The sequence below is a fragment of the Pteronotus mesoamericanus genome, unplaced genomic scaffold (genome assembly GCF_021234165.1).
Source record: "Pteronotus mesoamericanus isolate MK-2021 breed Mesoamerican mustached bat unplaced genomic scaffold, CSHL_Meso_final contig_94, whole genome shotgun sequence".
NCBI classification, from domain to species: Eukaryota; Metazoa; Chordata; class Mammalia; order Chiroptera; family Mormoopidae; genus Pteronotus; species Pteronotus mesoamericanus.
In genome coordinates this window covers 7623097-7636832 of record NW_026555285.1, presented here as the reverse complement: position 1 = coordinate 7636832, position 13736 = coordinate 7623097, and the positions used below count along the sequence as shown (strand labels likewise).

At 33.9% G+C, this 13736-nt stretch overlaps 1 protein-coding gene across 1 annotated transcript in view; it reads left to right on the top strand.

The window, feature by feature from the left end:
- Nucleotides 1-13736, top strand: part of DNAJC15 (DnaJ heat shock protein family (Hsp40) member C15) — an 86642-nt gene that overhangs the window by 12494 nt on the left and 60412 nt on the right. The window contains exons 2-3 of the mRNA XM_054586377.1: nucleotides 10501-10552; nucleotides 12946-13019. Coding sequence (XP_054442352.1) covers nucleotides 10501-10552; nucleotides 12946-13019 — 126 coding nt within the window. The remainder of the gene's footprint in view (nucleotides 1-10500; nucleotides 10553-12945; nucleotides 13020-13736) is intronic.

The following is a 13736-nucleotide window of genomic DNA, read 5'->3' as shown; positions in this document are numbered from 1 at the left end:
GAGAGAGGAAGGAGAGAGGGAAGAGGAGAGAGGGAGAGAGAGACACGGATTTGTTGTTCTACTTACTTATGCATTTATTGGTTGATTCTTGTGTATGCCCTGACTGGGGATTGAACCTGAAACCTTGGTCTATCAGGATGATGCTTTAACCAACTGTTCTACCCAGCCAGGGCAGAATTTGTTTTTAAAGTTTATTTTAAAGTACATAGGTCAGAAGTTTTTCCAACTTACAAAATTAAAAGTTATTAACTGTTGACCAGGTAGGATTTTCCCATGATTTTTCTAATAACCTTCATTTTTCTTCTGCTTTTAAAAGAAACCATTGTATAATAATATCATATCCTAATTATAAAAGCTACAGTTTATTGAATGTTTACCACATGTAAAGTATTAGGTGATATATTTGGATTTCCTATTTTATATAAGTTCATAGAAACCTGAGGAAGTAGGTAAAATTATTACTCTCATTTTACAGATAAGGAAGTAACTTGGCCAAGGTTGTGGAGCTGACAAGTAGAGAGCCAAATTTCAAGTCATATTTCTTTGATTGGTAACCCAAAGACATAGCTCTAATGATAAAAGATAGGTACAAAGACTGTGCAATGACAACATTTTGGTGTATATCATTTTTTTTTCTGTATTTGCTGTACATTTTGTTATATAATCTATTTTTATTCTCTATTAAACACATTGTAAACATTCCTCAATATATTATTTAATTGTCTGTATTTCGGTTAAGGCCCAATTTATTTACTTATTTTCCTACTTTTAGGTATTCAGATTGTTTCCAGTTTTTACGTTATAAATAGTGCAGTGATGATATTCTCATGTATAAGTTTATGCACCCCTCATTTTTTTCTTAGGGTAATTTTTTAAAATTGTAGTTACATCAGCAGATCACTAAATAAATGCAAAACAGTACTTAAAAGATTATTCTTAAAAATAATGTATACCAAGGACCTAATTTGGAGAATTTTTTGTTAATTATGTTAGAAAGTGGAGAAGTACTCATTTGTCGTAAGCCTAAGAATTTGTTTCTTCCTGTGTTTGACTTTTGGTTTTGTTTTGCTTTGTTTTAGTTTTACTTGCCTATTTACTTTCTAGTGTTGCTGTAGAAATTAATGCTTGCCTGTGGTTCATAAAATAAATTAAGTGACTTTCAAGTGGAACAAATACAAGTTATTTAGCCTTGCCTTTCCTTTTTACCTAGTATAAGGTTTTAATGGGAATTGGTGTTTTCAGAGAAGTTCAGGTGTATTTGTTTTTGGCAGCAGAATAATAATGGTAAGGACCAGATAGATTAATATGGATTGGTCCAATTTAGATATGAATATATGTGAAAGTCAAGTCAGCTTGTCTTGAAAATTGTAGAGAAGGATAATTGTAAAAAATTTTATCCTAAAGTCATTTTACCATTTCTGACACTTTTTCTTGAGTATAAAGTCTCCTCCCCTCCTCTTGATCTCCACGTGTAATACCTCTCCCAAATTCTGCTGACTTGCCAGAGGTCTTTCTTGTTTCATTTCTTTTCTCTCTTCCAACTTGCTGTTGTTTAAATTCAAAGGGCTTTCTTTGTAGAAATTGAACCAAATAATAAGGCAGCATAAAACACTGCGTTCAGCAGAAAGTGATTTGCTTGTGATTAACCCTTGAGAATTGAGTCACTGTAAGATAAAGAATGTTTTTGGAAACAACCTGCTCATTCTTCTTTTTGCTAATAGATGAGACCTTTTTTTTAAAATAATGTTGTGCTTGGACTTTTATTTATTATCTCATAATGGCATGTTTTTAGAAAAAGAAGTCCAAAAGAGAGCTTATGACACCCCTTCTGCCCTGCCCCATCCTCTTACAGTCTTTCTCTTCAGCAAAAGGCAGCTCCATTAAGGCAGTAACCTTGGCATCTTTTTCTCTCCCCTCCCTCAACCTTACTGAAGTACAGTTGACAAATTGCGTATTTTAAGGTGTGCCATGTGATTTGATATATATATGTATACATTGTGAAATATTTAACACAGTCAAGCTAATTAACAAATCCTTCACCTCACAGTTACTGTGTGTGTGTGTGTGTGTGTGTGTGTGTGTGTGTGTGTGTGTGTGTTTGCATGGGTGAAATCACTTAAGATCTACTCTTTTAGCAACTTTGAAATATAAAACATTTTGTTATTAAAAAAAGTTTGACCAACATTGTCCCACTTTCCCTATCCCCAGCCCCAGGCAACCACCATTCTACTGTCTGCTTTTGTGAGCTTCACTATGTTTTACATTTTCTTTATCCATTCATCTGTTAATGAACACCAGTTTTTCTCTTTCCCTCATACCTCAAATCTAATCTCTCAACAGATCTTGTTGGCTTTATCATCCAAATATATCCCGAATCTGATCACTTTTCCTATATCCATCAGTAATCAGTCACTTTGGTCCAAACTATTGTACCATTATCTCTTTCTTGGATTATTTTAACAGATTTCTAACTCCCCTCCATGACTTTGCCTTTGACATGTCTATTCTCAACATGACAACAAAGGATCATTTTAGAATTCTAAATAAGATCGTGTAAAGCCTATACTCAAAACAGTGATGTTTCGTTTCATTCAGAAAAAACCTCCTGAAGTCTTTATATTGACCCCTAAGGCCTGACATGGTTTACTGTCTATGTTACTCTTCTGACCTCATTTCCTATTCTTTTTTACCCCTTCTCACATTCTGCTCTGTGCACACTAGCCTCCTAGCTGTGTATAAGCTAACTGGACTTCTTTCACTTGCTTAATTTTTCTCCATAGCCCATTCTCTATTGTATATTTTCCTTACTTATATTGTTTGTTTTCTGTCTCATGTTAAAATGCAGCTTCACAAGGATAGGGATTTTGTCGGATGTACCCAGGACTTAGAATTGTAATTGGCATGTAGACACTCACTGAGTGTTTATTGAACTCAGTCAACCAGTAAGAGATAGGATATAACCTCCAAATGACTGCTTGATAAAGAACCTAACTCTTTTATTGTAAGTTTCTTTATTTTTTCTTTATGTTTGTTTAGCAAATCAGCTATTCCTTTATGCTTTTGTACTGTGGATTATCTTTGTTTCATTTTTATAATAAAGTTTACCTGACACAAGGCCCTTAACATCATTTTCTTTGTGTTCCATGAGACTTTTGGATATATTTACCTTGTCCAGGATATTTTGAGGCATGATTACATATTAGAGTCTTAATTAAGTTTTACTATCATTGTCCTTTATATTTTCTCATTTCAAAACGTAATTCCAGTCACTAGCAGACACCAGTACAGTACACAGAGGCATCTGGATGGTAGGGAAGGTTTTAAGACTATTTTTATTTCATTACACAAACTTTCTAAAAACATACTTTGTGCCAAGTACTTTGCTAGATTTTGGAAATCCAGAGAGATAAACACAGTTCCTGCCTCCAGAAGCTCACATTTTATAATGGATTTGAAATAGGTAAACCATGAGCAGGGAAAGCTTTACAGAGAGATGACCTTGAAACTGTTTCTTGATGAGTAAGTAGGAATTTTCTAGGAGGACCTAGCAGAGCAAACAGACTTAATGGTCGTGGGAAAGGATTCTCTGTGGTAACTCTCTCACCATTTTGAAACCAACTGATGGATGATACTGAAAATTTACCCGTTGCTGATTGCTGTAGTGCTGTTATGCATATGCCTGGTAATATTTTAATCTGAATTATTCATGCATTGTATATAGTCAAAAGGAATGCAGTGAAAACTATGCTGTTTGGCAGTCCTGACAAATACAAAGTCATGCATTTTTAAAAACTTAAATATCGATCAATATCACATAACTTTGTTAGGCACATATATGTCATCTTTGTTTCCATGGTGACTATAATGTGATTGTTAAAAAATGAATTTATAGATTTGGTGTAAATACAGTGTTTTCTGTTTTTCTTATATAGACCACTGTTTGTTCCTAAACCCCCACCTGAACCAATTATAAAAGAATTTGTTGGTGAAATTTTTAACTGATTTGTAACTGATTGATTTTTTTTTTTAGGTATATATGTGCAAGCATTTCTAGAAGGATCAGCTTGTCCTAAGTTTGTGCTAGTCTAATTGTGTGTGTGTGTGTGTGTGTGTGTGTGTATCAATTTATGTAGATCTTCTGTAGGCCTAGAAAGTGTTAGCTGTTTTTCTAACTCATATACATCTGAATCTTTAAAGAAAATCTTTCAAAACTAAAACTTGCCTAAGGCAGTCTTGTAAATATTAGAAAGAAAAAAGAAAAGAAAAGTACCTTGTGTGGCATCCACATTTACCATTCACTGTCTCTTGTGTGTGTATGTCACCTGTGACAGTAGTAATTTAGTGACAGTAGTAATTTAGGCCAGTGTACAAGGTGTACACATATCCTGCTTCTTAAGTCACCCTGCCTGATTTTATTTTTGGCATACATTCTAATGTTTCACAGTAATCACAGCATTTCTCTACTTTCTGTCAATTCACAGATATACGATGATATCAATCTAGTCACTTGAGCAATTTTAGACCTTTAACCTGGTTATTGCCTAGTTAGTAGAAAATTACTGTACTTGTGGTACTAACACTGTGCCTGACTCACCCAAGGAGCCTTTCCAATATCATTTTTGTCATTCTGTTACTGGCAATTTAATTTCAAAACTTTAAAAAACATTCAAAATAAAAGTTGAAGTACATCTTTGTGCTTGACACCAAATCAAATACTGTGTTGCATATATAAAATAAACAAAATAGATCTTCTTAGCCTAAGGACACAATACTGAAGTTTAAATAAATGTGAAATAGCATAGTGATAAAGCGTATGTGAATTTTTTTTAATAGAAGTAAAATAGAGAAGATGTTGATGGAATTCTCTATTAACACAGTTATGCCAAATGAACTTTGGACTATTTAAAAGCTCCACTATGTTTTAATGTTACCATACTTCTTAAAATTAAAAATTCAAGTAAAAGTTAGGTCAAGAGTTCTGTGTGAACTACTTGTTCAGGTTTCAGATTGACTGTTTTGTACTGCTTATTTTCTATGTTTGCAATTGGTTTGTGTTCTCTGTTTGGGTCATTCATATATGTGGAGGATTGGGGGAACTTGTTTCAGAACTCTCTAAATTTGTATCTGAAAAAATAAAAAAAACCCAATGACTTTTTAGTGAATGATAAAAGGTAGTAGATACATATTTTTTTCTTTTTGGGTAACATCATATTCCTATTTTGGACTAGTTAGGGTTGAAGTTTTAAATTAATTGCTTATATCTAACATCTTTAGTATTTTTATAGAAAACTTTATGAGGACCTTTATTGCTATTTCAGAGTACAAAATCTGGTAGTGTAGAACACATATTTTTTTAAAATTTCAACTTGGGTTTAGTTTCCAAATAATACATTTTTGTTTGTTATCAATTATGCTAAAAAATACAAACTATTTTAATATCAAGTTAATTAAAAATACAATTAAAGAAGTAGATCAGTTATTAACCCTGTTTCAATAAAGAATTTTAATTCCAATAAGGAAGTGGGTTTTTGATTAGCTTTGCTATACTTTGTCTTCTCAGTGCAGATAAGTAAGATTTTGATTGCATAGTTTTTAGTCATTTATTGAACATCCTGTTTTGCTCTAGTGATCCACCTAACTTGGCTTTCTTTTTGTTGTTTTTAAAGGTGGCAAGGCCTTCTGTATTTATGTTTCTATGAAGTTAGTCTTTAGAAATAGAGGTTAGTTCTGGAATCCACATAATTTTTCTTGTATTTTTGAATGAATTGAAAATGAATATATGCAGCAGGTCTTGCTCTAGGAGCTCAAAGGTGTATGAGATACCCTCCTAGACTTCAGTGAGCTTGCCGGCTTGCTTACTTATTTATTTTAGTGTTTCTTATGCTGGGGCTTGTCAACTGAAGGACTTTAGGGAGTGTGTGTGTGTGTGTGTGTGTGTGTGTGTGTGTGTGTGTGTGTACATATATACATATATATACTTGTGGTGTTCTGTGGTGATCGTCTATAGATTTCATCATATTTTTAAAAGGCTCTTGATATCTAGAAAAGCTAAGGGAGACAGAGCACTGAACTATGAGGGAAACCCCCCAAAAAACAGGAATAGTCTTGTGGAAGGCGGGCCCCTTGTAGTACAGGCTCCCCCTGTTAGGTGAGTGTTCTAGGAACCCATGTACCAGCTGGCATTGTTGTGAGAAACTGCCTTCAGCTTCAGTGAATTTTTTTTGAAGATTCTTTCACTGTGTTTGTCCATTTCACAAGGGGTGATTTAGGAGTGTACCTGCCCACACTCACCACACTGAGCGTTCAGCAGTTTTTGACCAAAACGGCATGATCCCCCTGCTCCCTATCCCCATTCATCCCATCTTCCCCAAGAGCGACTTTTTGTTTTGTTTCCCTGGAGAAAAGAAGTCCTTAAAGGAAAACATTTTGTGAAGTAGACGAGCTCAAAAACCGTTTTGAGCAATGGAAACATCTTGATAGATGTATTGTATGAAATGGAGAGTACTTTAAAGGTGACTAAAGTTTAAACATGTAAGAATAACTACACAATTTTTTATAAATAAATTTTAGTGGGTTTTTTTGGGGGGGGGCTCTCTTATATAATGTACTGCAATACATGTGATAGTAAGGATTAAAAAAAGTAAAGATCTTTGGGAGATTAGCATATATGTTGGAGGCCTACTATGTTTAAGGTCCTACACAGGATTCTTTTGATGTTAGCCTTTGCCTTGATCCATGCTGCTATATCTCTTGTACATAATATAGTGTACAAAAGTCACATAGTGTAGTAACCAGTATAAAGTGTGATGCTTGTATCAGTGATGGCCAGTGGTAATAGATGGATGGCTTTTTTGAAGATAGTTTAACGAGGGGACTATTTACCGAGGTGTGGGCCTAGGTAACCAAAAAGGAGGATGAATCTGTCAGGGACCAGCCACAATTGGAAACTGTTACCCACCCAGGCAGAGGGGCAAGGAAAGGAATAGGAATTTTGTTCCAGAACTCAAGAGTTGTAGGCATGGAAGAAGAGCCACATAAACAGGAGATGTGGCCAAAAAGGAAACATAGCTGGGAACAAATTGTACCATTATTTCTTTCTCCTTCCACCTTTTACTTTCCTGCTGATGCTTCCTTTTGGGAAAGGCAATGTCATGTGCACAGACTTTTGTCCCTGCTCTGCCCACTTTCCCTTCCAGCTTCCTTACTGAGAGATGGGGCGCCACACTGACTGCTGGTCACCTTTGTGAGACTGTCATCCTCTGTTTCAGGCCCTGTGAGTAGGCTTTGTTCTGCTTAAGGGTAGTCAGTGGCTCTCAAGCATACACCCAGCTTTCAGTATTTCAGACGCCAGGGGTGGGGTGGAGTTGGGTAGAGAGGAGGTGGGTAGGGTCTGCTGCAGCACTAGAGCATGCTCCTGGGCCTGTTTCCTTTTGACCACTGCTGCGGGCACCCACTAGCTGTAAGGAACCCAGGCGCACAATTGGAGCTGATCTTACTTTGTCTCTTCTCTGTGATCAAAGCATTGTTCTATCTAGTACCGAACTACGTTGTGTTTCTTTCGCAACTTTGACACCAAGATGCAATGGGCAGAATGTTTGGAGTCCTCCCCTGGGATTGGTAACCTGAGTACGATGTTTTGTTCCATACTACTTCTGATTGGCAAAACCCAACCAGAAACTAGAGGGCAGATGAGGACTAGGTAATGTAATCCTTAGAGACCAGGGGAGGCAGAGGTACAGAACAAGGCAAAGAAGGGTGGAGAATGTGTCCAGAGGGACAAAGGGAAAATAACCAGCAGTGTTCCATTCTTATTTGTTGATTTAAATTGAATTTTTATTGATAAACACAATTTAGCCTTACATATTATTAGATTAAAAGTGAGCAAATGCCTCATAATTTAATGTTTCTGATACAAATACCTTAAAATAAAAATTCCTTTGTAATTGTAGAGCCAACTATGTGTCTCATATATTTTGAATAGTTGAAATAGGAAAAATGATGCAATAATTATTAATCTATAAAAATGTGAAATTAGGATAACTCAACATTTTAAGACTGTATTTTTTTAAATATGCATTTTTCATGTGGAAATTTGGATTATTTAATCTAGAGAAGACAATTCATTTTCTAGGGCCTACATCAAGAACCACCTTTATGAATTTCCTTAGACAAATTTAAATGTAAACATTATTCTTTTTTTAATTAATTAATTTATTTTTTCAAATACATTTGTCTCTGCCTACCCGCCACCACTTTCCCTTGCCCCCTCCCTCCTTCCCTCCCTCAGCTCTTCTTTGGTTCATGAGTCCTTGCTATATGTTCCTTGACTTTCCCCTTCCCTCCCCGCCCCCCCTTCCCTCTTGTCTCTGTTGATTTCTTTTCCTTTCAGTGCTGCTGGTCTTATTTTCCTTGCATCTTTGTATTGTTGGTTAGGTTCCACTTATAGGTGAGATCATATAGTATTTGTCTTTCCCCCCTGGCTTATTTTATTTAGCATAATGCTCTTGAGTTCCATCCATGCTGTCTTGAAGTTTAGTAGTTCTTTTTTTCTTTCTGTTGTAAACATTATTCTTACTTTTGTTATGCCACTTATTAATGACTAGTTGTTTTTACCATGTGCCAAGCCACTGTGCTAAGTCTTTTACATAATTATTATATTTTATCCTTACAATAATCCTAGGAAGTATAGAGGCTGTTGCTTGGTGCTTGAGATTCATTCATGGACAGAATAAGTTCCATAAAGGCCAGGGATCTTTTATCCTGATATGAATCATTCTATACCATTTTGTTTTTGTTGTTGGTAATCCCTAGTTACTTTTGAAGGTGAACATGTTTTCATATGTTTATTAGCCATTTAGATTTTTTCTGTAAGGTCTCTGACCTAGTCTTTGCCCATTTTTTTTTATTGGTTGTCTGTCATCTTATTATTGATGTTGAGGAATTCCATGTACTTTTGGATATATGCTCATTGTTACATATTGCAGGTGACTCCTCCCATTCTGTGGCAGAGTCAAGCTGAAAAATTAAAAATTGGTTAGATCTGAGAGGCAAAGAAATACTTCTAGTCAGATGAAAAAATAAACAAGTTTATAAGGAAAGTAAATTCATCCATGAAACAGTTGAATAGTATGGTTAGACTGAGGATCCTTAACATGAACCAATGGAAGATAAGACTAGAGAACTCAGAATATATTAGCAGCAGGGAATCTGTAGAAAATGGCAAAGATATACCTCAACAGAACATCTTCTGTATGTCAATACTCACCTCCTTACTGGATATTAAAGTTAGAGCACCATCATACTTGTCCTTTGTGATCTGATGTTTCTCCTTACAGAGTCTTCCCTTGACGATTTGGGGCATAGACTTGTGTTCCTTTGTGGAACTTGAAGACTGATACCTGGAGGGCTTTTTGGTTCTAGCAGTTCATTCAGTCTCAGCACTTCATGTTAGAACTCCTGCAACAATGTGAAATTAATCCATTCTGTTCCCTAGTGAGATTATTCTAGCTTTTATAAAACCTTTGCTGGCTTTCATGGATTTACCTTCCGTACCACTAATCAGACAAAAACATTTCTGTGGTGTCTCTCCTTAATTCTGTATCCATACGTAAGTCTAAGGGAGACTTGGAAATACATGGCTGGCTAAAATGGAATTTTTGATCCTGTAGAAGAAGAAGGGGAGAATGAGTATTAGGGGGCATTGATCTCTGCTACATAAACCTTTTCTGTTCTGATGTACATACTTTCCTGAAATGATTAGTATGGTGTGAGAAGTAAGGCCACAGGATCCAGCAGAATTTTTTTTTTTAAGCTAGAATAATCCCACCAGGGGACAGAATGGATTCATTTCACATCATTGCAGAAGTTGTAAGATGGAGGGCTGAGACTGAAAAGCATATAATAATATGGAGTATATACCAATTTAAAATAGATTTTTACTAGAATTAGCTTTTAACTTTAGATCCTGAATTCTTCATTCTTGTTTTAAAATTTTTACATTGTTTTAGAAGGGTAGAAATAGAAGAGCTTTGAGATTATTTATCATTTTTAATAGTTTTTGGAAGTTTGACACGTATACTAGATACGCATCTAATGTTATACTAAATTTTTACACATAGCAAATGCCATTGAGTATCACAAGTATAATGGAGGAGGAATATGTACCTTTTATATTTATAGAAAACAAAAATATTAAACCCACTATTAAGAATAGTCTACAGAAAACATTTGAGCAATAGGTAATATAAAAGCTCTAGGTTAGAATGAATTCAAATATATGAAAATTAAGTGAAAATCTAGAATTATTTTAGTTCACTGAAAATTAACTGATATAGTGCAGAGCAGATACAATCTCATAGACACTGCAGATTTTTTTAGGTTCCATTCACAGTAGAGCTTGAAGAAAACTATTTAACATAAGTATTCACATTATTAAAAGTGATTTACTTTATAAACCCAGTGTGTAACACTGTAAGTAACTATCATTTTTTTCTTCCATAGGCGAGAAGCTTGATAGCTGTAGGACTGGGTTTTGCAGCTTTTGCATTTGCAGGTAAGGTAAATAAAAGATACATATCAATAAATGTTATGGAAGAAATATTTCCAAATTGCTCCTATAGTGATTCATAAGCAGTCTTTCAGTATTCTGAGATTTTTGGTTTTAAGACAGTGTACATTTCCATTCTCTCCACCATTTATATTGACTGAATATTTGTCAGTGTAGCAAAATCTAGATAAAATTTGTGGTTAAGAAAAGTAATGATACAAAAGTTAGGAAAATTAGCCCCAGTACTAGTGGATCTTCCTGGCAATTTTTTTGTCTGAGCCATAGTATACTATATATTAAACAAAAAATCTTTAATATGAAACGATGTAATTGATGTGGGTTTCCTTTATTTTTTTATTTTTTATTTTTATTTTGAGAGTACGTTTATTAAAACCGAGACAGTAAAACAAGGAAGGACCTAGGATTTTTAGAAAGAATAGTTACAAAGATTTAAAGAAAAATTGCTATCTCTTCAAATTACAGTGTAGTCATCAACTTAGTTTTAAATTGCCTCTTACATTTTACATTTAATCTTATATTTACATTTTTTAATTTTATTTTAGCATTTGTGTCTCTAAGTTCCATGGATTTGATCTTGTTGATTGAATCTTCTTTTTAGGTGAAGCTACACTCCATTGTGGTTATATGGAGTATAGTAAGATCCAATAGAAAAATGAGCAAAAAAAGATTTTTTGTTTTGTTTTGTGTGGTATTTAATTTCAGACAGATATTGTTTAAAGCACCTGAACAATAAGAACCTTAAAATCAAGAGGGTTACTGGTCCATATCCTCTTGGTCTTTGGGCCATTAAGGTCTTTTGTCTCATTATATAAGCTATAGTGAACGATTATTGAGTTTTCCTGAGAATATTATGTCTAACAAGGAATGTTATTACTAATAAACTTGCCCCATAACCATAAAACAATTTTAGTATTAATTATTATAGCAGAATGGGCATAGTTATTTCAAATTCAGATGTCAGATTTTTATTTGAAATTAGAGAAAGGTGGACTTTTGCCAGGGTCTTTGTAAAATGAGAATTGGTTTTTCTGTATATACCACACTGTTACCAAATTCATATTATTAACTGAAATATTAAATAACAGGCAGACCTCTTTCAGAGCCAAATAAAACTGAAAGACAGACTTTAGGAGAAAGTACACTTAAACTTTTTTGGTACTAGCTGTTCTGGCATATGGTTAAAGTAAACCTCTAGGTGTCACTTCCTGAAGCCATTAACTAATTTTTTTTCGTTGAGTCTACTTGATTGGTGTGTGGTTTTAAAGGACTTTTGAGGTGATTTAAAAGCTATATTTTATATTAACGTAGAATAAAATGGAAGTTTACATCTATATGTTAAGAGATTTGGATGAGTTAGGGTTTTAGTCTCATGTAATTTTACTTTATTGAATGTTCTTCTTGATCTCAAGAGCTTTTTATCTCCTAATTAGATTAGATGTTTCATATCTCATGTCTAGCATCCTGTTCTTCACTATAACGTGTTTGCACAGGAATAGCAGTATATTTAAACAAGTAACTCTTTCTAAAATATCTATGTAGCTGATTTTTCCCAGTAGAAATCTTGATTTGCAAATAGGGTTATGGTTAGAAGTTGAAGTTCAGAGTGTCATGTCAGGACTGGTTTTCTACCAAGACTTTGGAAAAAGAGACATTATTAGTATTAGTAGTTGCTCATTCTGATTAGGGTACAAAAAGTAAACTAGTCAGATAACATTTTATTCTATGCCCTCAAAACAATTTAGTCCCTCTTTTGTTATTGCTTCTTAGTTGTCAGGACTCGAATTTTTATTATTAGGATGCCTAACAAAGAAAAGCAGTAAAATAAAATAAATTTTTAGGAGACTAGTCATCTTAAGTGAGAAATTGCTAATGAACATTGGTAATAAAATATTGGTAAATATTTTCTACGTAATTGTGTTTTTACTTTAGAACTAACTCCATTAAAATCACTTGTATGTTGTATAGATTCTAAACAGTATTTGTTTTCTGTATTTTTCAAAGTGATTACCACAGTGAAAAGCAATACAAATAATCATTTTAGGTTCCTGAGTATCTTTCTGTTAAAGGACTTCATCTACAGTTTGTTGTGGAAAGAGCAATAAGATGGTCTTTGTGACCTATAACATTGTATAAAAATGTAACAATGGCCTTTTGTTGACTTTATAATTATGAACTAGAACTTGATAAATTGAATAGCTATAATAATGATAAAATCAATAAATTAGAAATTTGAAAAAATATGACTGGTAAATTTTGAAGTAGTTATCAAAATAATATATATAAAATAAATTAATAAATACTGTGGAGAACACCTTTTGGGTATTGATTTTGATTATAGACAGTTTGTTATGTTTGCTTCTATTCTTATTACTATTTAGGTCGCTACGTATTTCAGGTCTGGAAACCTCTAGAACAAGTAATCATAGAAACTGCAAAGAAGATTTCAACTTCTGTAAGTTAATGATAACTTTTGTTAGAAAGCTCATTTTGATTTTTGTTTTAAGTATATTTGCTAGCAATTCAGAAACATGTCCTGAATTTTCCAACTTTGTAGAAGTTTTACTTCTTTAATTATATCATCAGAATTTGTCTCATTTATTGATTTAGATTCTTCTAAGCTTCTTGATTACATTATTTTTATGTCTAACCTTTTTTCTGGTTTTGACATCTATTTCTTACTATTACATTTCTTTAGTAGTATTACATCAACTTTGAGGTATTTTCATTGTTTAATTAATATTCACTCACTTAATGATTATTCACTATAAACCAGTCCCTGTGCCCAGAGCTGGGTATGGCTGGTGAACAGACAGACATGACCTGTGGTCTAATGGTGCTTACCCAGATGTTTATTTCATCTTGAAATTTGAAACTAGCCCCCTTATACCAATATGAGTGGCCATCTTAAACATAAAATTATCACATTCCAACCTTGCAATCCTGTAGGGCTAATACATTTCTCTACCAGCATTATAGTAACTGTGCTGAGTTGAACAGAAGTGAAGAACGAATGATAATAGGCATCTAAAGACTATAGTGTGGTAAATGATGGTTTGTAACCACTGGAGACAATGCAGAGAAAATTCACTGAAGCAATGCAGCATAACCATTGACTACTGGGAAATAAAAGCAGATCTAGGATAGATCTGCTTGACTTGTAGCAATTTGA